The sequence below is a fragment of the Hippocampus bargibanti genome, linkage group LG09 (genome assembly GCF_051943395.1).
Source record: "Hippocampus bargibanti isolate YZ-2025 linkage group LG09, ASM5194339v1, whole genome shotgun sequence".
Lineage (NCBI taxonomy): Eukaryota > Metazoa > Chordata > Actinopteri > Syngnathiformes > Syngnathidae > Hippocampus > Hippocampus bargibanti.
The window spans coordinates 16,489,447-16,517,173 of NC_142742.1; the positions used below are offsets into that span (position 1 = coordinate 16,489,447).

The 27,727-nt window shown below is 44.5% G+C and overlaps 2 protein-coding genes across 3 annotated transcripts in view; one reads left to right on the forward strand and one right to left on the reverse strand.

Moving 5' to 3' along the window:
* Positions 1-3,496, reverse strand: part of fndc5a (fibronectin type III domain containing 5a) — a 78,288-nt gene extending 74,792 nt beyond the window's left edge. For both annotated transcript variants that reach the window (XR_016116059.1, XM_089004967.1), the window contains exon 1: positions 2,812-3,496. Coding sequence is in view for 1 of the 2 variants with exons in the window: in XM_089004967.1 (XP_088861093.1) it covers positions 2,812-2,831 (20 nt within the window). In the remaining variant the exon portion in view is untranslated. The remainder of the gene's footprint in view (positions 1-2,811) is intronic.
* Positions 3,497-23,049: 19,553 nt separating this feature from the next.
* Positions 23,050-24,137, forward strand: olig4 (oligodendrocyte transcription factor 4). Its single transcript, XM_089004710.1, has one exon. The coding sequence runs from the start codon at positions 23,050-23,052 to the stop codon at positions 23,953-23,955; it is 906 nt and encodes a 301-aa protein (XP_088860836.1). The 3' UTR covers positions 23,956-24,137.
* Positions 24,138-27,727: the final 3,590 nt, after the last annotated feature.

Here is a 27,727-nt window from a genome sequence, read left to right on the forward strand (position 1 = left end):
ACTGTGGACATGTGAAGCCCTTTGAGAGTGTTTGTGATGCAGGGTTGTATAAATAAACGTGACTTGACAAAGTGAATTGAAGTTAACTGACCTATTTGTGAAGGACTTTTTGTGATGAGTTGTTTTTTTGTTGGTGTTGTTATTAGTCATCTATATTGTAGACAGCAGAAATAATAAATTCCTTGAAGGTGAGTTTGAAACTATAGTATACAAGAGTCGTATTGCGAGCAGGGATACACATCCCGTGACAAGCCATGTTAGTTGTATTATGTTCATCCTGTCTACTTGATATCTAATTTAAAACAGATTATTATTTTACAGACAGTGTATTGTAAGTGTTTCAAATACCTGACATGTTTCGGCGTATACTTCCGCCTTCGTCAGAGTGTCCACTCTGACGAAGGCGGAAACACCTACAATACACTGTAAGATAAGAATCTGTTTTAAATTACACAAGCCATGTTGTTTACGGCAGACTCCCTTGGTGTTCTTTAATCAGAAATGCACGAGACGCAGTTGCCGAAAATTTGTTGTGCGCTTGTTAATATGTAGACAGGAAGTTTATTCATTTAGGGCCTGATCAGCATTTGTCCCACAGTTGTTTGGGGGGAAGACATGCAGCATGCACATCAGTGAAAAACATAGCTCATCGTTGATTCCCTGCTTAAGGCATCAAGAGCCAATGATTAATAATTTATTTGAGCTTTCAGCTGTCGCAAATTCTTTTCAATCCAACACACTACAAAGACAAGATATTGAATGTTTTTTTTTCTCCAAAAAATGCTCTTCTCACCAATCTGATGCCTCTAATACCTTTCCACAAAAGAGGGCAAAAGAAGACTCGTGAAAGTTGGAACATTACACAGGTGAACAGGTTGTTAATGTCCTGATTTGGTAGAAGAGGAGCAAAGCAAAAACAAGGTGAGATTTATCACTGTGTGAAAACTGCATGACCAAAAAAATTGGAACTCGAGCTGGCACAGATAACTTGGTGTTGAATCCGGTTATACTAATACCATAGGTTGCATGGGTCAAAAGTCTGCCTAAATCTTATGCATTAGCTTCCTGCTATATTTTAGAAACATTGTAGTTATCGCATCAGTATCTAACCTTCAAAGTCAATTAACAAATGAGTGATGACATCCATTCTTCTTGTAATTTCATTTACATGGTTCAACTTTTTTCATAACTTTTATTCCAGGGGGAATATTTTAAGGACCAGAATCATTTCCAAACTGACACTCTTTAAATGTCTCCTTCATCATTCTCATGCATGCTCAACAACCCCTCAAGGTGGTGAACTTCAAAGGCTGTTCTGACATTATCTGCCACAGTGCTCGGGTGTAGCTCTGTGTCAGCCTCTCATCTTGACAAGCAAATGTGCCTCATCAGCTGTTGTCACTGCATTATTCATTGGATGAGTGGAAATGAGTGACTCAGACACACGCTTTGTTCAGTGAGTGCCCGTATGTAGCCTTTAGCAGAGTATGCAGATGGGAGCTTGTACTGAGTAGAGCACAAAGAAAAGCTGGTTAAAAAAGCACAAGTATTGTCTATTGTTTGTATATGCCTCTGATTTGTTTTTTAATGAACAAGTTAGAAATAATGATGTGTATGTGTGAATACATTAGGCCTTGTTTCTTAGTGTTCTGTCCGAATGAAATGAAACTTTGGTCACAACTAGTTTATTATATTCAAAACATCTCATCAAAACACGCAAGTCCTTTTTTTCTCTCTGTTCTACAGCATATGTTCTATATGGCCTCCATTTAGCTCCATGCATTATTTGAGGCGCAGCACGGAGTTGTCCATGACATTCTTACAGACTGAATTGGTCCATCTACCCATTGCTCATGAGAAAGTTCTGGTTTCAGCAAGACGGATCAAGTTCTCACACCTCGAACCTGTCCTGAGATTGGCTGAAAGAGAACTTCGGAGGCTGCTGAGTGATGAGCCTCAAGACTGATTTTGAGTGGGAACCCCATAGCCTGGACCTTAGCCCCCCAGATTTTTTTCTTTGGGGCTATGTCAAAAACAGAAACTAGGCAAGGAAACCCAGAACCATAACAGAAATCAAGAAAGTCATCAGGGACGAGATGAGAGCCATTACCAATTCAGTCTGTAAGAACTTCGTGGACAACTTCGTGCTGTGCCTTAAGAAATGCATGGAGCTAAATAGAGGCCATCTAGAACATATGCTGTAGAACAGAGAAAAGAGTACAAATACCCTCGTGTTTTGATGTGATATTTTGAATATTATAAAGTAGTTATGACCAAAGTTTCCTTTCATCCAGACAAAACACTAACAAGCGGGGCCTAATTACAGTTGGGGCCCGTTTTTTTTTTCACCATATATGTATTGAGTTATATGTGTTTTATGTGTTCTCTATGAAACCACTTACACATCAACCCTGATATGTGTACATTAAATCATCACGCCATTGACAAACTGGACTGATCGCCAGTCAACCATTGGTGCTCACATTCACCACTCTGGTCAAGATACATGGTTTTGATTTGTGGAAGGAAGCCGCAAGCAAACTCCACCCAGAGATGAGATGGAAACAATCCCTTCCTGCACTCATTTGAACTGAAAAGGGTAATGGTGAGAATGGCGACTAGAGGGCACATTTATTCCGATTACATACCCAGTGAAACAAAAAACAAACACAAACAAAAACATGGAAATGTTTCAATAATAGATATAACTGTGCTGTCTATAGATTAATGTGTCACGTGAGCCAATTTTAGAGTTTGAAACATTTTATTTGTACAGTTTAAGTGTTTTCACACATTATCAGTGTCGCTCACCTTAATGTCCCAAGCTGCATTTGTGTCACATCTCGTCGCCGTCCTGGGCGCGCCCCGCCCCTCCTGTCACCTCCTCCGCTGCTCCCGGGGAGACGGCCCCTCCCATCATCACGCACCTGGGTCCCCCGCAGCTGATTGTCATTCCCTTGATTGTGCCTTCTGACTATATCTACTATATTCAGTCGCCGTCGGAGTATTCTGAAAGCTACCCTGCTACTGCCGTGCCGTCAGATCAGTTGTCACCGATTTCCCTCACTCACCTCATCCTGCTGTCATTTTTTCATGCGTGCCTCAGTAAAGACTTTTGTTCACGACTATCTGTCTCGCCGTGTATTTTGGATCCACACTCCCCGCTTTCCTTTCGTCACTCGAGCCCAGCCCTCGAGCCTCAAGTGACGTGACATAATACTCCGACCAACTATGGATCCCGCCGGCGAAGACAGATTTCTCGCCGCCCTCACCGAGCAAGCGGAGCGTTCGAGCCAGCTGGCCCGAGCCATCGCGGAAATCAGCCAAATTACCACCATGCTGGCTCAACGCTTCGAGGCGGCTGAGGCACGCATTTCCGCGCTCACGGCCAAGCCTTCCCCGCCCGTGAGTAGGCACGCTCCTCAATTTCCTCTTCCCTCCCGCTACGCAGGCGAAACCGGGCGCTGCGCTCAGTTTTTAATGCAGTGCACGCTCGTGTTTGAGCAACATCCATACGCCTGCGTTAGCGACGAGGCGAAGGTAGCCTTCATCACCAGCCTGCTCACGGGAGAAGCCGAGACGTGGGTGCTGGCCATCCGCGAGTCCCGACCGGAGCTGCGCACCTCGTACACGGACTTCGTCGCCGAGTTACGCCGGGTTTTCCATTATCCGGTGACGGAGTCCGAAGCTGAGGGGAGATTACTGGACTGCGTCCAAGGGGCCCGTTCAGCCGCGGAATACGCCGTCGACTTCCGCATCCAGGCCGCTGGCAGCAGCTACGGCGACCGAGCGTTGAGGGGGGTGTTTCGTCGCGGATTGAACAACGATCTCAAGGACGAGTTGGCTACCCGCGACGCTGGCACCACCTTCGACGACCTGGTTGCCATAGTCATCGGCCTGGATCACCGACTTCGAGAGCGACAGAGGGAGCAGCGCGGCCGGCGGCTCGACGAGCCCCGAAGCCGGTCCAGGTCTACCACACCCGGCGGCGAGCGTGTGCGGCGCCTGGAGGAATCCCCCGAACCCATGATCCTCGGGGGAAGGAACGACCACACTACCCCCGGGGCTCGTCGCACCCGTCGGCCCCCAGGCGAAGACCTCAGGTCCACGCAAGTCCCCGTCAAGACGGCGACCACAGCGACCTCTGGAGGTCAAATCCACGACCCCCGTTACGCGGTTGGAGCTGGACAGCGAATTAATCGGCCCGTCCAGCTCCCAAACCGTGCGGGCCCTAGTGGACTCGGGGGCCGACGGGTGCATCATTGACCCCCAGCTGGCGGACTCGTTGGGCTGCCAGCTGATCGATCTCCACCCCCCAAAGGAGATGGTCGACCTGGACGGCAGACTGTTAGCCCGAGTCACCCACCTCACGGCCCCGCTCAAACTCCGGGTCGCGGGGAACCACGTCGAGCACCGCCAATTTTTAGTTATGCCCTCCCGGAATGCGCCGTTGGTATTGGGTCTCCCCTGGCTCAATACCCACGAAACAGGGCAAAAGAAGACTCGTGAAAGTTGGAACATTACACAGGTGAACAGGTTGTTAATGTCCTGATTTGGTAGAAGAGGAGCAAAGCAAAAACAAGGTGAGATTTATCACTGTGTGAAAACTGCATGACCAAAAAAATTGGAACTCGAGCTGGCACAGATAACTTGGTGTTGAATCCGGTTATACTAATACCATAGGTTGCATGGGTCAAAAGTCTGCCTAAATCTTATGCATTAGCTTCCTGCTATATTTTAGAAACATTGTAGTTATCGCATCAGTATCTAACCTTCAAAGTCAATTAACAAATGAGTGATGACATCCATTCTTCTTGTAATTTCATTTACATGGTTCAACTTTTTTCATAACTTTTATTCCAGGGGGAATATTTTAAGGACCAGAATCATTTCCAAACTGACACTCTTTAAATGTCTCCTTCATCATTCTCATGCATGCTCAACAACCCCTCAAGGTGGTGAACTTCAAAGGCTGTTCTGACATTATCTGCCACAGTGCTCGGGTGTAGCTCTGTGTCAGCCTCTCATCTTGACAAGCAAATGTGCCTCATCAGCTGTTGTCACTGCATTATTCATTGGATGAGTGGAAATGAGTGACTCAGACACACGCTTTGTTCAGTGAGTGCCCGTATGTAGCCTTTAGCAGAGTATGCAGATGGGAGCTTGTACTGAGTAGAGCACAAAGAAAAGCTGGTTAAAAAAGCACAAGTATTGTCTATTGTTTGTATATGCCTCTGATTTGTTTTTTAATGAACAAGTTAGAAATAATGATGTGTATGTGTGAATACATTAGGCCTTGTTTCTTAGTGTTCTGTCCGAATGAAATGAAACTTTGGTCACAACTAGTTTATTATATTCAAAACATCTCATCAAAACACGCAAGTCCTTTTTTTCTCTCTGTTCTACAGCATATGTTCTATATGGCCTCCATTTAGCTCCATGCATTATTTGAGGCGCAGCACGGAGTTGTCCATGACATTCTTACAGACTGAATTGGTCCATCTACCCATTGCTCATGAGAAAGTTCTGGTTTCAGCAAGACGGATCAAGTTCTCACACCTCGAACCTGTGGTGCATCATTGACCCCCAGCTGGCGGACTCGTTGGGCTGCCAGCTGATCGATCTCCACCCCCCAAAGGAGATGGTCGACCTGGACGGCAGACTGTTAGCCCGAGTCACCCACCTCACGGCCCCGCTCAAACTCCGGGTCGCGGGGAACCACGTCGAGCACCGCCAATTTTTAGTTATGCCCTCCCGGAATGCGCCGTTGGTATTGGGTCTCCCCTGGCTCAATACCCCGAAACAGCTTCAGCGATTTTTGGGGTTTGCCAACTTCTACCGCCGCTTCATACGCGGGTATAGTCAGAAGGCACTCCCCCTCACTAACCTCACGTCCACCAAGATTCCCTTCAGGTGGACGCCCGATGCTGAGGGGGCATTCAATCGCCTCCGTCTAGCCTTCACCAATCCCCCTGTTCTGCGTCATCCCGACCCGGATTTCCCGTTCACGGTCGAGGTTGACGCATCCGAGTCCGGAGTAGGGGCCGTCCTGTCCCAGCGCTCTCCCACGGACCAGAAGCTACGCCCATGCGCCTTCCTCTCCCGCCGGCTCAGGCCCGCTGAGGCCAACTACGACGTCGGCAACCGGGAACTGCTGGCGGTCGTCCTGGCCCTGCAGCAATGGAGACACTGGCTTGAGGGAGCGAAACACCCCTTCACCGTCTTCACTGACCATAAGAACCTGGCGGCCATCCAGTCGGCCAAGAGACTGAACTCCCGTCAGGCCCGATGGTCACTCTTCCTCACCCGTTTTAACTTTTCTCTCACCTACTGCCCAGGGTCACAGAACACCAAGCCCGATGCCCTATCCCGCATCCATGAGCCGGCAGAAAAGGAGGAGACCACCACCAACATTCTGCCGGCCCAGCGCATCCTGGGTGCCCTGAGGTGGGAGGTTGAGAGAAAAGTCCAGCAAGCCCAGGGGACGACCCCCATCCCCAGGGGCTGTCCGAAGGATCGCCTGTTCGTCCCCCCCCCTCTTCGCACGGAGGTGCTCGTCTGGGGGCACACCTCCAGGATTGCCTGTCACCCGGGGGTCAACAGGACGATCCATCTCCTCGCCCAACGATTCTGGTGGCCGGGGTTCCGGAGGGACATCACCCTCTTCGTGAAGGCCTGCCCGACCTGTGCCTGTGGGAAAGCCTCCCATCAGCCCCCGGCAGGACTCCTCCGGCCGCTACCGGTACCGTCCAGACCCTGGTCCCACATCTCCGTTGACTTCGTGACAGGCCTCCCCCCCTCCCGTGGCAAGACGGTCGTCCTTACTGTTGTGGACCGATTCTCCAAGTCGGCCCACTTCGTCCCGTTAACCAGGTTGCCGTCAGCCATCGAGACGGCTCAACTCCTGGTTAACCACGTCGTCCGTCTCCACGGGATTCCGACGGACATCGTGTCGGACCGGGGACCGCAGTTCGTGTCCAAGGTATGGAAACGTTTCTGTCGGTCCCTAGGGGCGTCGGCGAGCCTGTCGTCTGGATACCATCCCCAGACCAACGGACAGACGGAGAGGAAGAACCAGGACCTGGAGGCGGCCCTCCGGTGCGTGTGCCTCCACAACCCGGCGTCGTGGGCCCTGCACCTACCCTGGGTGGAGTACGCCCACAACTCCCTGGTCTCCGCAGCCACAGGTCGGTCCCCATTTATGTCTGCCTGTGGCTATCAGACGCCCTTGTTTCCCACTCAGGAGGGCCAGATGGAGGTCCCGTCTATTGAACATCACCTCAGACGGGCCCACCGAGTCTGGAAGGAGACCAGGGACGCCCTGACACGCACCGCATCCCGGAACCAGCGGGTGGCGGACCGTCACCGGAGACAGGCACCCAACTACCAGGTCGGGCAGGAGGTGTGGCTGTCGACGAGGGACCTTAGGCTGGCAGGGTCTTCAGCCAAGCTGGGCCCACGCTTCACGGGTCCCTTTCCCATCGAGGCCATCCTCAGCCCGGTCTCGGTGAGGCTCCGGCTGCCACCCACCATGAGGATCCACCCCGTTTTCCACGTTTCCCTCCTCAAGCCAGTGGAAACCTGCATGTCCTCCCGGGGCCCGCGTGGGTTTTCTCCGGATCCTCCGGTTTCCTTCCACATTCCGAAAACATGCATGACAGGCTGATTGAATACTCCAACTTGTCCCTCGGTGTGAGTGTGAGAGGGACTGTTATTTGTGTCTGTGTGCCCTGCGATTGGCTAGCAACCAATTCAGGATGTCCCCCGCCGAGTGCTCAAAGACAGCTCGGATAGGCTCCAGAACTCTCCGCAACCCTAATGGGGAATAAGCGGTATGGAAAATTGATGTTTTAATTCATTTTTAGTCCAAATGTTATTGGTTTTTATTTTGTTTACTTTTTGTTGCATTTTAATTGTTATTTTCTGGACAGATTTTTTTTCTGCTTTAGTTTTATTGAATGAAAGCATCTAGTTTTTTTAATTGTTTGAAAAGCACAATGCAGAGCCTCTGGTGGAACTGTAGATTGTATCCACTCTCGTTTTTATTGCTTTATTCCTTCTTCGGCTAATCACACCCTGTAAACTGTTTGAGATGATCAACTTGCACTCTTTTTAAGTGAGACGCATGTGCCGTGTAATCAGCAGCTTGAACATTTGCTGAGAAAGTGAGACGATGGGTCCCTCCAGTGTGTTTGTTTTGATCTAAATCCTCACTCCCCATGCTCCTCACATGTAACCTTTCCACTCGCCCCGCCCAAAGCCACGTACATTTTCTTTGGGGACAAAAGGCCCGTCCATGAATCCTGCTGACGATGTGGCAGTGGTCCGATCCCAGGGCCGCACCACACTGAGCTCCCATGGGGGCTACGACCCGAAGGTTTCAGCATCAAAGAGTTGATAGGTCAAGGGGCAGAGTAAAACCTGATTTAACCCTCCCGTACCCTTTGCATCACAATGTGTGGGTATGTTCCTGCTCTTCAGTACTCACTTTCCCCCATGATATGCATACATCAACGTTGCCTCCACACCTCCCCAACAATCTCATTTGTCCCTCCCACTTCTGCATGGCACACAAGTTACATAGGAAGGAGCTTCACTCCTCATTCAGAATTGCTCCATAGTGTGACTGTCCATCCATCCATCCATCCATCCATCCATCCATCCATCCATCCATCCATTCACCCATCCATCCATCGATCCATCCATCCATCCATCCATCCATCCATCCATCCATCCATCCATCCATCCATCCATTTATTCATGAATCTGCAGTCCCGGGGAGAACCCACGCAGGCCCAGGGAGAACATGCAATCTCGACAGAAGAAAGCCAGTGCTGGAATAAAAAATAATAATGAAAGCACTATCCTACATACTTTTTAGTGGTCTCAGCTATTTTTCAATAACTTTTTGAACATTTTTCTTGAATTAATCTCACACTGCTGTACAGTATCTCTACAATGATTATGGCAGTTGCAACACAGTGCTGTAAAGTTTCAACCCATTGATTTTTCTCTGATGAATAAAGTTCAAATTAGCTCACAGTGGTCTGTGCCTTATTACATACACATAATAGTCGGGTAATTAAGTTTCACTGTGTTATTACACTTGTTCTTCACTGCTGACATGAATCAAACTATAAAAGAATCATTGTCCCCAACTTTATTTTTGTGACGGACCAGTTGAGACAAGGACATGGTGCGTATTGGATTTTTTATTTCATTTCTTTCAGATTGGCAGTTTGAAAGTGCAGCTTCATATTCCACAACCCCTTAAAGGGGGGGGGGGGGCTTTTCTTGTCAAAATGGCTTCATCTTCAGAAGTCATGCACTGTATGTTTGGTCAGTTTGTTACTCCAGCAATTATCGTATTTTCCGAACTATAACTGTCCAACTATAACTATACCTTCAATGAATGACATGTTTAAAAAGGTTTTTCATTTATTAAGGCCCACCACATTACAACGCGCTACAGAAGAGTCTGGGGTTGCGTTTTATTTATCCCAGTATGGACCGCACACTACAATACATGTTCTATGGGGGGATATACGGGCTCAACAGTACGTTGCATGTAAGGCACACCGGCGTATACGGCGCAGGGTCATCTTTTGAAGACAATCAAGGCTTTTGGTTGCGCCTTACACATGTAGTTCAAAAAATAAGTTACTTCCGCTTTCCTTCTTTCACCATTCAAATTATTGGCAACTTCTTTTGGTTTAAACGTGCAAACCAATGGGCGCTATTAAATGGCGGACCTACGCTTGGGGAACCCTGATTAAGGCTAGCAGTGATTGGCGTTAGCTTCAAGTCATTAGCTTTTATCTAATGTCTGATTCATCTGTTAGGTTCCACTATACTGTACATATCTACTATTTTACTAAAATGTCTTAGAAAAACGATGCCGCGCCTGCAACGTGCGTGATATTACAATTTATCACTTCACATTGTTTCTTGTCTTTGGAGTGTTTGAGCTATGAGATTTATTTTTTTACACATACCCTCAAGAAGTAGTCGTAAGAGCTGAACGCTCTATGAGGTAGTGCAGTACCAGGAACCCTCCAAACTAAACTTACAGTACCACTCTGAGGATATCAAAAAGCACTGAGCATCATTGTGAGAACTGCATGTATAATACAGATGTAAAAGTGAACCTTGTAAGGGAAACTATGTTGCATTAAAGATGTTTTCTTATTGAAATTGAAGCCAATGGATTTTCACGAGTTCCGCTTGCAATGTGATAGCAGAAGGCAATTGTCTCAAAAGGAGGTTGGACTGAGCTAACTTAAATGGGAGGTGGGAACGGCTGGCAGGGTCTTCAGCCAAGCTGGGCCCACGCTTCACGGGTCCCTTTCCCATCGAGGCCATCCTCAGCCCGGTCTCGGTGAGGCTCCGGCTGCCACCCACCATGAGGATCCACCCCGTTTTCCACGTTTCCCTCCTCAAGCCAGTGGAAACCTGCATGTCCTCCCGGGGCCCGCGTGGGTTTTCTCCGGATCCTCCGGTTTCCTTCCACATTCCGAAAACATGCATGACAGGCTGATTGAATACTCCAACTTGTCCCTCGGTGTGAGTGTGAGAGGGACTGTTATTTGTGTCTGTGTGCCCTGCGATTGGCTAGCAACCAATTCAGGATGTCCCCCGCCTAGTGCTCAAAGACAGCTCGGATAGGCTCCAGCACTCTCCGCAACCCTAATGGGGAATAAGCGGTATGGAAAATTGATGTTTTAATTCATTTTTAGTCCAAATGTTATTGGTTTTTATTTTGTTTACTTTTTGTTGCATTTTAATTGTTATTTTCTGGACAGATTTTTTTTCTGCTTTAGTTTTATTTTTAAATTAGTTTTCATGAATTGCAAAAACTTTTCACGATCTGATGGAAGACAGGTCATTTTTGTTGAGGCTCAATTTAGCTTTTGCTTTTGTTAAGCAATTTCATCTGTCGCCTCTTGCGCTTGCCGTCATTAACAGTGATGATCAGTTGTCAGTATATCTGTCTGAGGTGGCATTGCTTTGGTACTTTACGTGAGACTACACGTGAAATATCGCAATACAAAACAGAAGACGTGACAAACTTAGAGATGTCCTTAGAAACGTGAAATCAAACTGAATGAAAGCATCTAGTTTTTTTAATTGTTTGAAAAGCACAATGCAGAGCCTCTGGTGGAACTGTAGATTGTATCCACTCTCGTTTTTATTGCTTTATTCCTTCTTCGGCTAATCACACCCTGTAAACTGTTTGAGATGATCAACTTGCACTCTTTTTAAGTGAGACGCATGTGCCGTGTAATCAGCAGCTTGAACATTTGCTGAGAAAGTGAGACGATGGGTCCCTCCAGTGTGTTTGTTTTGATCTAAATCCTCACTCCCCATGCTCCTCACATGTAACCTTTCCACTCGCCCCGCCCAAAGCCACGTACATTTTCTTTGGGGACAAAAGGCCCGTCCATGAATCCTGCTGACGATGTGGCAGTGGTCCGATCCCAGGGCCGCACCACACTGAGCTCCCATGGGGGCTACGACCCGAAGGTTTCAGCATCAAAGAGTTGATAGGTCAAGGGGCAGAGTAAAACCTGATTTAACCCTCCCGTACCCTTTGCATCACAATGTGTGGGTATGTTCCTGCTCTTCAGTACTCACTTTCCCCCATGATATGCATACATCAACGTTGCCTCCACACCTCCCCAACAATCTCATTTGTCCCTCCCACTTCTGCATGGCACACAAGTTACATAGGAAGGAGCTTCACTCCTCATTCAGAATTGCTCCATAGTGTGACTGTCCATCTGTCCATCTGTCCATCAATCCGTCCATCCATCCATCCATCCATCCATCCATCCATCCATCCATCCATCCATCCATCCATCCATCCATCCATTCACCCATCCATCCATCCATCCATTCACCCATCCATCCATCCATCCATTCATCCATCCATCCATCCATCCATCCATCCATCCATCCATCCATCCATCCATCCATCCATCCATTTATTCATGAATCTGCAGTCCCGGGGAGAACCCACGCAGGCCCAGGGAGAACATGCAATCTCGACAGAAGAAAGCCAGTGCTGGAATAAAAAATAATAATGAAAGCACTATCCTACATACTTTTTAGTGGTCTCAGCTATTTTTCAATAACTTTTTGAACATTTTTCTTGAATTAATCTCACACTGCTGTACAGTATCTCTACAATGATTATGGCAGTTGCAACACAGTGCTGTAAAGTTTCAACCCATTGATTTTTCTCTGATGAATAAAGTTCAAATTAGCTCACAGTGGTCTGTGCCTTATTACATACACATAATAGTCGGGTAATTAAGTTTCACTGTGTTATTACACTTGTTCTTCACTGCTGACATGAATCAAACTATAAAAGAATCATTGTCCCCAACTTTATTTTTGTGACGGACCAGTTGAGACAAGGACATGGTGCGTATTGGATTTTTTATTTCATTTCTTTCAGATTGGCAGTTTGAAAGTGCAGCTTCATATTCCACAACCCCTTAAAGGGGGGGGGGGGGCTTTTCTTGTCAAAATGGCTTCATCTTCAGAAGTCATGCACTGTATGTTTGGTCAGTTTGTTACTCCAGCAATTATCGTATTTTCCGAACTATAACTGTCCAACTATAACTATACCTTCAATGAATGACATGTTTAAAAAGGTTTTTCATTTATTAAGGCCCACCACATTACAACGCGCTACAGAAGAGTCTGGGGTTGCGTTTTATTTATCCCAGTATGGACCGCACACTACAATACATGTTCTATGGGGGGATATACGGGCTCAACAGTACGTTGCATGTAAGGCACACCGGCGTATACGGCGCAGGGTCATCTTTTGAAGAAAATCAAGGCTTTTGGTTGCGCCTTACACATGTAGTTCAAAAAATAAGTTACTTCCGCTTTCCTTCTTTCACCATTCAAATTATTGGCAACTTCTTTTGGTTTAAACGTGCAAACCAATGGGCGCTATTAAATGGCGGACCTACGCTTGGGGAACCCTGATTAAGGCTAGCAGTGATTGGCGTTAGCTTCAAGTCATTAGCTTTTATCTAATGTCTGATTCATCTGTTAGGTTCCACTATACTGTACATATCTACTATTTTACTAAAATGTCTTAGAAAAACGATGCCGCGCCTGCAACGTGCGTGATATTACAATTTATCACTTCACATTGTTTCTTGTCTTTGGAGTGTTTGAGCTATGAGATTTATTTTTTTACACATACCCTCAAGAAGTAGTCGTAAGAGCTGAACGCTCTATGAGGTAGTGCAGTACCAGGAACCCTCCAAACTAAACTTACAGTACCACTCTGAGGATATCAAAAAGCACTGAGCATCATTGTGAGAACTGCATGTATAATACAGATGTAAAAGTGAACCTTGTAAGGGAAACTATGTTGCATTAAAGATGTTTTCTTATTGAAATTGAAGCCAATGGATTTTCACGAGTTCCGCTTGCAATGTGATAGCAGAAGGCAATTGTCTCAAAAGGAGGTTGGACTGAGCTAACTTAAATGGGAGGTGGGAACGCATAGGGGCAAAGGTCACAATCTTACATGAGTTTCCTTTTTCAGTGATACCCAATAAAGTTGTGAAAGGAAAAGAAAATGAATGGCAGCGGTGGGGTCACTGGGAGAGACACAATTGTGGCTAAGAAGGAGAGAAATCTAATCAGTTTGGAGATGCTAATTTTATGGAACACCAATTAAGGAGAGCTTTTATGACACATTTTGGGAGAAAGGAAAACACCACAGTCGTCCCCCTGTTGCTTGAGGATCTATTGTTAATGCAGCCCCCTCTTCACACACTCACACACACACACACACACACACACACACACACACACACACACACACACACACACACACACACACACACACACACACACACACACACACACACACACACACACACACACACACACACACTTATCCTCAACCTCAGCAGCATTGAGCCCAGCCTCTAATGGGATGGCACCTCCTTTCTGCCTGTCCTGACCCACATTGGGGAAATGAGGCTGTGTCTGTTTGTTGTTGTGGAAGCCTACATGCACCGTTTATCACTGTCACAGAACAGAGACACATAGAAGGAGGTGGGGGCTTTGCTGTCCAATCTGTCCTGCTTCAGGCTTTATGGCCACCGGCCTCACGTGGCGAGAACCCCACTCGACACCCATACGTCTCCATCGCTGCCTTGCGGGCACGGCGGCCTTTTTACCGGCTCACTTCGCCTGCCAAGATATGCGTCTGAGCTCCTAATGTTGGGCTCCTAACTAGACAATGACAGGAGAGGCAAGATGGCCAATGTTTAACCAGCGAGTGGGCCACTCATGCCCCTGTCCGGCCCCACAGCCCCCTGTGCTTTTGTAGGCTATGGGTTAATCTTTTAATGGCTGGAGCTGAGCTGGGACATATCCCCTCCTACCTACTGCAACTAAAATATACTACCGCACAGTCACTAGAGTTGTACTTTTAAAGGATCCTTTGTTTCAGCGGTGTGTACAGTCAAAGCACTTCATGGCGCTACAACCCCCTTCAGGAATTTAAGTTTATGTGGTAGACAGAAAAAAGTGGAAGTGTTGAAAAGCACATATTCATAATCTGTTTAAATGACCTCAAAAACTGAGAAAATGAGCGCCCATATGACACTTTGAATCAACTTTGTTTTATTTTGTCAATGGACAAAAGGAAATTATCTGGATCTAGTTACATTTTTCAAGTAGTTGCATTTTCTACAATTTCCAATTATTGTCTTCATACAGATGAGAAGCAATGAAAGAAAGATTCAAATACCGCAATTGTCCCGTGAACATGAATATGGGGCATCGATAGAAGAGCATCACCATAGATTTCAAGTGGTTGTACAAAATAAATGTAAATTTCTCCACTGCGAGACTAATAAAGGCAAATCCAATCCAATCCAATCCATTTCCATATTCCCACGTATGACAATTACATTAAATCATCTGGATCCAGATACATTTTTTTCAAGTAGACTATACAACTACTTGAAGAATCGATCTGGACCCAGAAGTGCAACCAATTGACAAAATAAAACTGAATACATTCAACATATTTTTTTTCAGAGTATGGCCTGGAGCGTCCTTTTATTATTCCTTCACATTGATGTTGTTTTTCATTTTCCCCTCTCCTCCATCTGTGGGCCACTTTCATGCACATGAGAGAAATACTGTGCTTGGATCTTTCATTGATTCTTGTCTGTATCAAGTATTTACAGCCCCTCATATCGTATTGATATTTAATGCTGCACTCAGCAGGACGGGATCTGTTGTGCAGAGCTTGACGAACTGCGTTTCTCCAAGATAGAAAAAAAAAATCAAACAAAGAATATCAATGACGAAGGTGCTAGAACAAGCTGAATAGGCTACACAGTTGTATGTTTTTTGCCTAGTTTAGCATCTGTGTAACAGATTGTGAGCCTTGACTCCATCTGACCTGTCGAGATGACAGCTTCGTGCATCAATTTGACTGAACACTGCCCAGCCGCTACGCAAAATTGATCACATAATCTAATACGGTAAAATGCAAGAGTGCTACCAAAATGCTTTCTTTACAGCAAAGGTGTCAAACTCATTTTTTGGAGCGGACCACATTGTAGTTAGGGTTTCCTCTCCGGGGCCGTTATGAATTTGGGGAAACCATTAGAATGTTTAATTCCCCCCCCCCCCCCCCCACATATTACATTTCGAGCACACAACAAATGAATGAATAAGTAGTTTTCAAATTTGAAGTAAAAAATATTGACTGTTATTGTGGTTTACATACGACAATTTGACATTTTGGTTCAGCCTTTCGGACACATCATGGAACTTGACATGCTTGATTTTCTTTCGCGGGCCGAATAAAATGATGTGGAGGGCCAAATTTGGCCCCTGGGCCTTGACTTTGACACCAGTGCTTTACAGGATAATAATTTGTTTAGCGATAGAAAAAGAGAATTAATATTTAATCAGTTTGCCATTTTGTGTTGCACTCCACTCACATACTGTGAGTTATTTTCATGACTTGACATTTTTAGCATAATGAGGGAACCAAAACGTGATTACCATACTAATGTGAAATGTATCTCTTGAGGGGTGTATCATCAGAGGTACAGTATATTATAATACAACTCATGTGCATTTGGTTGATGTTTAGCTTCCTTCGAAAGTGTGCTTCATTCTGTTGAATTAAATGCAAAAATTGCAGTAATCGCTTAATCATGTTTATTTATTACATACATATTACAATAAACATAAAGTGCAATGAGATATGTTTCTAGTGTTAAAGTGTAGGAAGTAATTTGGCGATTATCAGAGTTTTTTGGAGGATGGGAGGGGCTGTCAGAAAAATATTAACATGTATAAAGTGTCATTTGTCTCCCTATGATATTTTACTGTATCATGTATTTCTTTTTTTTTTTTTTTTTTTTTTTTGCACAGTGACCAAAGTTATCAATTCCACATTATGCTTCAACTGGATGTTAATATGTCACAGATTTCCTCATCAGCATTCACATCCACTCATATGCAATTTAAGGTTTAATGTATGCCAGTAAATTACCCACCTGAGTCCACGGTGACTTGTGGAGTGAATAAATAAATTAAATAAAGGAGCAGCATTTTAAAACACAGCTCAGGACATGATAAATAAACAAACAAATGCAAAATACATTACGAATAGTGATTAAAATAGAACATTAAAGCCTTCTAAAATGTCTTTGGCTTCAGGCAACACTAGTATGATGCACTTTTTTGGAATGTTTTTAAGGGAAAGTCATGTTGCAACTTAATTGGGGTAATTTGCCGTTATTTCATCAAGTAAAGTGAACAAGCGAAATTAATCACTTGTGAATTACTATCCTATATAGTATATACTATCCTATAACTATCCTGATGCCTTTCTAAAGTTGAACACCATCACACTTAAGTTGGTGGTCGGAGCATCCCATATAGAAGCCAACCGTGGGCGCACACACACACACACACACACACACACACACACACACACACACACACACACACACACACACACACACACACACACACACACACACACACACACACACACACACACACACACACACACACACACACAGGCGCCATTGATCAACTCATCAATCAAGAGCCAATGAGGATGGCCAGTGGCCACCAAGACTCTGGTTATTGTGTGTGTTGACCTCAGTGTCAGCAATAAGTAGCTGAGGACTATGAAACACACAATAGGGCAGCATCATGTACTTTCCACATACAGTTGCGTTGCCGCCGGCACCCATCCGAATGGACACATGGCAAGCCTATCCACAGATGGGACAGAGACAAGGAGGGTGTACGAGGGGGCAGGGGGGGAGGCATGGCTGCGTCTCTTGTGTGTGTTCGTTGCCATGGCAAGGGCGCACACGCAGAGGTAACAGACTGAAACAATGATGCTGATGAAAGCAACAGTCGTGCCTGGGCTTCTTGGATGAAGATTATTGGGTGAGCATGTCCCTGATTCTATCCACCCGATAAAGTAGAGACAAGGGGGGCATGGGGGAAACACAGGCAAGGGAGAGGGGAGTTGCAAAAAGTGGCAGAAGTTTGCAGACTGCCGACACAATGCCACCCACATGCCTCAATGAGTGGCCAACTGTTCAAAAGTGTGACATGCACGCTGCTAAAGGAACACAATGTAAGTGTGTGTGTGTGGGGGCGGGGGGTTACTGACTGTTTGCTTGTTTTGCATTGATCAAGATTACAAAGCTGCGAAGGAGACTAGTTGTTTGGTAAAATATTTAATTAGATTGTCAGATAATTAAGCATTGATGAACATGACGGTGAATGTATCATTATATATGAACTGTATCAGATACAAAGCTGCAGGAACAATAACTGTATTAACATTTCTCACAAACTGAAACCAATTTTCAAAAATAAAACGACATATATATGTATAAAATGTTGCTATTTCATTTAAAATGCTGCCTGATGATGTCGTGTTTGATCAGCTGGCCCTTCCTGCAGACAGTGCAGCTTTGGTTCCCACTCTGTGATGGTGTGAATGTGTGAAGGGTCGTCTATGCCCTATGAGTAGCAGACCCGTCCAGTGTGTCTACCTCTTGAATCACTTTTTAAATCAGAATCACAATTGAAATTCGTGAAATGGTTCAGATTAAAAGTTTACATCTGTAGCATTGTATGTTTAGCCTGATAATCATTGTTGTCACAGTGAAATTAAATCCATCCCTTTTGTACTTTCCTAATTGATTTTATAAAAGACCAAAAACAGATGATTTCTTCAGTGACATTGAGCAGCTGGCGACAACACGCCTGAATATAAAGCCGTTTACATGTATTTTCACAGTTATGTTTAATACTCAAGGTTTTATAAAAAAATAAATAAAGACATTTTTCTTAACCTCGAAACTGAGTCTACCTTGTGCTTAAAGTCAACGATGAGCTCCAGCAACTCTGGCGACCCTGTTTAGGATAAGCCATGCGGATGGATGCAAAAACTGAAATTCCAGCAGACATCTCTGACCAAAACTGAACAGCGAATGCTGAAGTTGCTCACGCACAGATGCGATAGGCGCAGCTCGTATCTCTCTTCTTGAACAGTTGAAGGAAATCCATTGCACATTTCCAACATTTTGCAGAAGTCTCTGGTTAAAGATTTGTATATTTTGACGAGTCAAAGTCAGCTTTATTCTCAAATATGCTAATATGCATGACATACAGCATAGATGAAATTACTGTCCTCTTGGATCCAGCGTGCAAGACACTATACTGACTTTGTCAAACATAATAAACACGAAAACGCCAATTTACCGGGAGAGAGAGGAGCAATTCATTCTTCAGCACTTGCTGTACCCTCTTTGTGATATGAAGCAGTTCCACATGAAAGAGGATAGGATCAAAGCATCCTTTTCAGCAGTGGATCAGTGATGTAATGGTGGAATGTGCTCGTCTACTACAAGCTGTATGTTTAAAGCAAACACGCAGCTGTAGCATCCATTGACGAAAAGAGATTGTCTCACATTTCTTGTCCCACATAAACTCGCTTCAATTCCCAGCAGCGACTACATCACAAAATCAGACAGCAAAATGAAGGTGATTCATGTTCATAATAATGATGTCATATTAATACCACGCATTATTTTTATATCTAAATAGATTGTGCTAATGTAGCTTAAGTTGTAGCAATGCATTGTCTATACATGCATATTTATCAAAGAAGGGGATGCCCGCATAGTTTGCATTTTGTACTTTTAAAAGGCTAAACAAATGTGTGTTGACAATCTCAGGAATGAACCATCATTAGCATCACCACAAACTGAAGGCCAGCATCTGGATCTGGGCCCGACACCCTCCCGAAGGGGTCTGTACAGCAATCGGTTCTGCACTTTCTGCTCCTTTCACAATTTCGCCCTCGGGCCACTTTTTTCACCCTCTGTCTTCCCCCTGGGGTAATTGTCGGGTAATTTATGAAGTTCTATCAGCATGCCCTAAGCCAATGTATGGGGCAGCCTGCTGACTAAGTTCATTCAAGCCAAGAAGAGAAGCCACGGACTCCTTTCATCCCACTCATAATTGTCAGTTCTCCATGGACCTGTGTCCTTCTTCAGATTCCCCTCGCCCTGCAGCCCTCCTCAGCAGGTGATCCTCCGTGGCTGCTTAAAGATGCAGGAGAAAGTTATTGGGCTCTTAAGTGACTCATAAACATCCCAGAGCATTTTCATAGCACCTTTGTGCCCTTTTTGTCATTGCTGAAATGATGCAATTGTTGCCGGCAGTGTAAATGAGTAAACCACAGGACAGTTTACGCATAGCGATAAGACAGGCTGGCACTTCCTGTTTGTTGAAACATCCCATTTGGACACATTGCGATACAATTTTATGTTGCTTTCTCCAGGCTTCGATACCTCGTCGAGCACAGTCAATGTGGAAGATGTTAAAATGAATCCAAATCTTGCTCATAGTCCCTTTTACTCCTTTAATATCGTTATATCTAAGCCATGATATTTAATTAACAGTTCTCTTGCCACCGCCCACCTCCCGCCTCCTAAAAAGAGAAACCGGTAAACAAAAGCTGCGAGATAATCTGAAGGCAGCGCTCCCAACCACATGCCCAGATGAAAGCCCACATGTGCGTGTACAGAAGATGTAGCCACTGATCCAGTTGAACAATAGTCAGTAGAGAGTGAAGGAAGCCTTTTGGTCCACACCACAAGTTTGTGTTTCAGCTTAGCAGTTTTTTGAGCCATGATAGGACGTAATCTAGCCTGATCCACTGTTGCGACAAGCATATGTCTGTGATAATGCCCTCATTTTCTGGTTACCTGAACACTTTCATTGGACCCCATGAGGTAAAAGAAAAGGAGTCTCTAAACCTTAAGAACATCTGTCACAAAGCCCTCAAAATGGATGTAGGGCCTTGAAAGAAGAAAGTCAAACAGCCAAATGCAGGGTTAAAAACTGAAGGATTATGTGGAAACATGGAGGGTGGCTATGCATTCATTTGTAAAATGCAAAGCTCGGAAAGCCTTGTATCTCTCTGTGTGGCCCGTTGCCTCTGCAAACACATGAATGAGAATGAGGAGGAGAAAGAGATTTATTTGGCTCATGCATGTATCTGTAGTCCAAGCGGGAGATCAATTATGTTTCTATTATTCCGCCTGAGCCCCAAACAATGATCTACGTATCCGTGTATAGCAACTGTTCACTGACCATCCCGCAGTTGCTCTGCCTTACTGTTATGTTGCATCCCAATGTAAATAATTGGCAATCTCAGAAAACGAATCTCAAATGCAGTTTAACTGAAATTCAATTAAATTAATAGGCCCTCTATACACGCGTTGACTTTGCAGTGTGTAAAGCACATTGAAAACGGTGCCACAGAAGCAGCCATCAGAGAGTGTGAACAGGCCGTAGAAGAATGAAATCCGGGCCATTGTGTCCGGCATAGTTAATTAGGATCCGACCCAATTAGCGAGGGGAAATCCAGCAGCCATGTTGGCGCGGAGCCTAACGATGGGAAAATCCATATGCTCCAAATAAACGGCCCATGTTGTCGCTCAAGGTTCTCCAATTATAATATCACTACATGTTGACGGGGGTAAAGCAGCCTGTGGGGCCCCCTGATGGAGCTCTGGTGGGGGGTCCTCAGGGCCCCCTTGATTCCCATTCTGTGGTTGAGAAGCACACACAGTTATAGTATATCTTACACTGCCTCAGTCAAGACGATGCACTGTGCAAGTCATTGAAGGTGCCCCCTGACAAACACAATTAGAGACTTTGAACGCTTGTTGTCAGTTGTTTTTGGAACAACTATGACCCAACAACTATGGCGCTGACGAATGAGAGGAACAAATCAAAAACATTTCCAGTATTGATCGTGCGGCAAAAAGCTAATTCCCAATTCAATTGTCGCTATATCAAACTCATCATTTCCTCAATTTGCAACAGAATCTAATAATCTCGGGCACAATATATTGCCTGTGATTCATGGAATATTAAGTCAAATTTGTCAAACATTCTGTGAAAACGTGAAGGAAGTGGTTGGAAGATTGATATGCAAATTGTAAACATCAATTGTTTTTGGTGTCATGTAACAAACAATGTCACTTAATATTTCATATAAACTGATTTGTAAAAAGCAACCAAGTGTGCTCTTGAGAGTGTGAGTGCTTTTATGGTCGAATTAGGGGAAGACAATGCGGTGTCGACACTCCAGTATCTTTTGAACTACCTCCTCCTCGCGTGCACGCTTCCCTTTTAGTAGTGATAGTGCTGAGATTTTGCAGACTGTTTGGAGAGCCAAGTTAAATTTATCTCACTCGTTTTGTCTTGCTTTTGGTTGAATTGTATCGAGTCTGCCATTAACGTTACTCTTTACATGTTCGAGAACCTCAGATGGTGTTTCATGCTTCTTTCTTGTGTCGCATAGATACTATATGTAAATAAGTCCTTCGAGGTATCGGGTGTTATAGTGCAGGGCATTAAAATGGTTGTCTGCTTCATTGTATGTCTAGACTTTCACTTGGACATCACGTTCATTGAATGGTTCGTATATGTCTGGTGTTAACAAACATACAAACTATGAAAAAAGTGTTGTTTTTGTCAAAATGAATCTTGAAAAAGACTGAATGTAGAACCTGAAATAAATAAATCCATACTATGAATCATTCGATTTAAAGAATCTCCCAAAATGTAAAAATAATATTTCATTAAATTAACTGACAATTAAAAAAATTAAGACCCTCCTTGTTGATAAACAAAGCTGAACAAGAATGAATGAAATGTACATGGCTGTCTGCTGATTTATTTATCATGATCATAAAATTGATCATGACACTATATGATAAACATTTCTCAAACATTATTAAGTCTAACAATTTCAGCAAAATTAGAAATGTCCTTTAATACATCAAGGAGTTAGCCAGCCAGAGAATAAAGGCATTATGACAACTGTCTATAATGGAGTATAATTAAAGACACAGCTCTAATTTTGAAGCATCACTTAAAATGGTAACACAAAATGTGATTTTCTACAATTGTTTTCCTTTCCTTTGATTAATTTTGAATTTATTTAAGTTTAAGTATTTGTAACTGTGCCCTTTCAGGAATAGTGTTATAGGTTCATTAAAAAATATATTTTATACCACTCAATATGCTGTCCTGAAGTAAATGTTAGCTCTCTCTGTTAAGTTACCCTTTATGCAGGTTAACACGTGTTCTTGGTTAATGTGCTAATGTTAATGTTAATGTTCATACAGGGTGGCGATGGTGGCGGGGCGCGGGATAAAGAGGGGTGAAATGTATGTGTGGGAAGGTGCAATAGGCACCACAGGACTGTGTGTGTGTGTGTGTGTGTGTGTGTGTGTGTGTGTGTGTGTGTGTGTGTGTGTGTGTGTTAGTGTGCGCGCGCGTGTGCTTGCGTGTGTGTGTGTGTGTGTGGTGGGGAGTGGGGGTGTTGAGGGTGAACATGTGCCCCTTCTGCAATTGGCTGTAACTCTAAGTGTCTCATTATGCGACTTATTGTTCCTTTGTTATGGCGGCTGTATAAATAGAACCATGGGCCACGAGGATGACAGTTTCGACAGACCGGTCATCAGACTGAATAAAGGGAATTGCGTTACAAGAAGCGCACACAGATCAAGAAACACTGGGAAGCACCTGAAAATAGGCCAGATTTTTTTTTCTTTTTGCGCTAGTTTTCATTCAACCAAGATGGATTCTGATGCTGGTTCCACCTGCAGTCGCTCCTCATCCCCAGACCTGGTGGTGGATGACTCAGCTGGGAGCTTCTTCTCAAACAAGATGTTTCAGACATATTGCCAAGAAAACCGGTCAGACAGAGAGGCCGACCAGAGCAGCGGTGGTAAGGCCAAGACCAGATCTCAGCTAAGTAAGGAAGAGGTGCAAGACCTGAGACTGAAAGTCAACAGTCGGGAGAGGAAGCGAATGCATGATCTGAATCAGGCCATGGATGGTTTGAGAGAAGTCATGCCCTATGCTCACGGCCCGTCAGTGCGCAAGTTGTCAAAAATCTCCACCTTGCTGCTTGCCCGAAACTACATCCTCATGCTGTCCAGCTCATTGGAGGAGATGAAGAAACTGGTGGGGGACGTGTATGGAGCCAATGCCGCCGTCCAGAGTCGTACTGCCCACCCATCGATCACCCCTGCTGCATCACCTGCCCACCTCCCCCTGCACCCGCTGGCCCCGTCCCTACACTCTCTGGTTGGCACCAGCCAGCATCATTCATCCACTCCAGCTACATCTGCAGTTCCAGCCCCACACTCGCCTCCATCGACCAGCTTTCTTGGGTTTCACGCTCCAGTCCAGGGCCTTCTGAAAGACCCACTCCACCTGACCACCTCCTACAGGCATTTCCCTGGCATGCCCTGCCCATGCTCACTTTGCCAAACTTTACCGACACCGACCTCTTCATTACACAGCTTGGCAATGAACAAGTGACTGTAAAACTGAATACTACAGTTATTATCAGAATGAGGGCCCAAACAACTTAAACAAGCAGAACCAACTGGAGACATTGATGACCGGTGCCACAATTTGTACATTATGTCGATACTTTTTCTGCCATGCAAACTGCTGCTATTTTTTTTAAACTATTCTATTCGGTGTTGTTTTATGAAAAAAATATTCGAAATGTAGGGCGGCCCGGTAGTCGAGTGGTTAGCACACTGGCTTCACAGTGCAGAGGTCGCTGGTTCGCGTCCCAGTCCGGCCTCCCTGTGTGGAGTTTGCTTGTTCTCCCCGGACCCGCGTGGTTTTACTCCGGGTCCTCCGGTTTCCTCCCACACTCCAAAAACATGCATGGCAGGCAGATTGACCACTCCAAATTGTCCCTAGGTGTGAGTGTGAGAGTGACTGTTGTATGTCTTTGTGTGCCCTGCGATTGGCTGGCAACCAATTCAGGGTGTCCCCGCCTCGTGCCCGAAGACAGCTGAGATAGGCTCCAGCAACCCCCGCGACCCTAATGAGGAATAAGCGGTATGGAAAATGAGATGAGATGAGATATTCGAAATGTGGAATTGATTGTATGAAAAGGAGCAAAGAATGTAATTTATGTGATGAACAACATGATGAAACACTGTCCAAAAAATGATTTTTTTTGGGGTCCTTTTGTATAGGATTTCTATTTTCTTAAATTAAATTTGTTATGATCATACAACTTGTGTGCTGACATAATTACGATTGTATGTTTTTTTGTTCATTTAATTTAAACAAAATATATATTGACCACCATTGTCCGCCAGGACGAGCTAGAAGAAGTGGCTGGGGAGAGGGAAGTCTGGGCTTCCCTATTGAAGCTGCTGCTCCCGCGACCCGACCCCGGATAAGCGGCAGAAGATGGATGGATGGATGGATGGATGGATGGATGGATGGATGGATGGATGGATGGATGGATGGATGGATGGATGGATGGATGGATATATTGACCAATTATGTTAATTGTTACAAGACATGATATCTTCAAAAACTTGAGTCATACTTACATCACAAAAGCTTTGACATGATGAGAAGAGGGGAGCAGTAGAAAAAAATAACACACTTAGAGTATCATTGGTTCCCAACCGCAACTTTAGAGGCACTGACCTCTCAAAGAGGGACAGAAAGGAGACACAATGTGACAACACAGAAGCTGAATGTGTTGTTCCTGAGCAAAGGGACCATCCATCTTTACCTCAACAGGGCGTAGGAGGTGAAAGGACAACTCAGGCACCAGGAAGGCGCGTCCCTTTTGTCCGACAGAGGCGAGAGACATAGCTATGTCCTTAAGCCCTCTAGGACAACTATTTGTCACTGTCTCATTGTGACTTATCTGCACACAAAGGACAACTTGCACCAGAGGCCACACTGTGGCCAGTCTGTCAAAAGTTTGAAATGTATATATTTCATACGAGATATTTTTATTTGTACACATCGCAAGCATAAAACAAATGATTAATCGGCTGAGACACAAACACACTGAAACATGATTTAGGCAAACAACGCAACAATGACTTGCCTTCACTTAGCAACAAATCAAGCGTGTAAAATACATGCTTATCCTCCCACGGCTGACAGATGAGTTGCAGATCAGGGGAGAAATAAAGAGATGTAACTCATTCTCACCCACCTTCCTCTTGGGCCTCCTCCCTCTCCTGAGAGCCCTGAATGGGGTTGAACAATAGCCCGTGCGGGGACATAAAGGCTCGGGGTGTCCAAGCTCTCGTGCCTCAGACACATACCCCCTCCATTCAATCTACATTTCATCATGGTAACAAGCGCTGTCAGGCCAAAAAGCCTGACACACTCACTCGCCACAAAGGCGGTTAGCTCTAATATATGAGGCTATTGACACTGTAAGGAGCCCCTGTCAGTGCTAGGGAATTGTCAGCTGTGGGATGTCTCAGTGGGGGGAGGCAGCTGCCAGCCAAACCAAGCAGCGGAGCTTCTGGCATTGCTGTATCACCTGGCGCCTGCTCCCTTGACACAGAGACCCAAGGTCCTCCCACAAGGCCCCCCTTTTATCAGGGCACAGGTGGGAATGGGAAGCAGAACACATTGCGGAGATTAGTGGAGACCGGCCTCCCTTTGGTCAAGGTAGATAATTAGAGACATTGACTTGTGAAAATCTGGTGTTTCCTGATTGGCACCAGATGGTGTTAACCCACGGTGTGGCATCAGCAGTCTGGAGTGAACGTGTCTGTGAGTGCGAGTTTGCCACGTAATGGATATCCTACTTAAATCATCCAATATGGGTAAGTCCTCTGTGGACCATTATGGTCAGCCACAACAGCCGTCAGCAACGCCTCAGCAGCTTTTGGGTCACAATGATGTATGACGAACAATGTTCCAGAAAAAGTCATTTCACAAATGTGTGCTTAATCTCGATGTCTTAACTGCACGATACCACTTTCTGCACTTTGCGGTGTATGAGCAGTGAACACAGGCGAATTTAACTGAACCATGTGAATGTTATGTGCAATGGATAATAATAATATTATGCAACATTAATAATAATAATAGTAATAATAATAATAGTAATAATAATAATAATAATAATAATAATAATAATAATAATAATAATAATAATACAAATAATATATTTGTTCCTTTCGGCTTTTCCCTTCAAGGGGTCGCCACAGCTAATCAGTGTCCTCCATCTGGAGGGGTTTGATTCGCATGTTTGTTTTGGCCAAGCTTTTACGCCGGATGCTCTTCCCGACACAACCTTCTGTATTTATCCAGGCTTGAGACCGGCGCAAGAAGGCACTGGTTTATGTCCCCTTTTGGCTACAGAACAAGCCACTCTAATAATAATAATAATAATAATAATAATAATAATAATAATAATAATAATAATAATAATAATAATAATAATAATAATAATAATAATAATAATAATAATCACATGAATTACATAAAACAAATTGAACATGAGAATGATACTAGAGAATCACTTAATGTAATTTGGGGTTCATGTAACAACATATTGTCAGAGAATGTGTGTAGTGTGCATTTCGCAGTACAGTAGTTTCTTTTTTCATGTAAAGGACTGAGAATGGTTCTGGGTTACATATTACTGTAAACTGCATGTGTACTGTGTAACTATCAGAGATACAATTGTGCAACAAGATGAATATTTGTCACAATGGGAACAAAATTGAGTCTGGCAAATTATACAGTGCTGAAGGACACTGCATGTCAAAAATAAACACATTGTAATGATGTCCTATTATATTTGCAGAGTATTGTGGTAATTTTTAAGCAATGTGCACTGCTCAAAATGACTGTGAAACGGTCAAGTTCTCTCTCAATGGAATGGCGCAGAGAAAATGAAACATTTAAAAATGTGCCAGTTCAACGAATTAATTCCATGATATTGTTGACAGATGGATATGTTTAAACGATTCAGATTCTGATCAATAGAAAAGCAGTTGTGTAACTTGGCTCATTCAATCTACATTGACAGGGTTAATTGGGAGACTGAAAATTCCAATTAGTGCAAAAGAGACGCTGGACAAAGGATACATATTGCAGGACATATGCACACATGGTGTCGCGTCTGGATGCAGGCACTCTTCAATTAAGTGACAACACGCTTCCTGGGCTTTGTTGTCTGTTTTATTAATGATTTTTCTTTTTATTATTTTGAGTTTAGTAATTCCAACAGACAGACCATTACCCAAAAACTGAGAGATTAAACGGCCATACAAATTACACAGAGCTTTTATTCGGT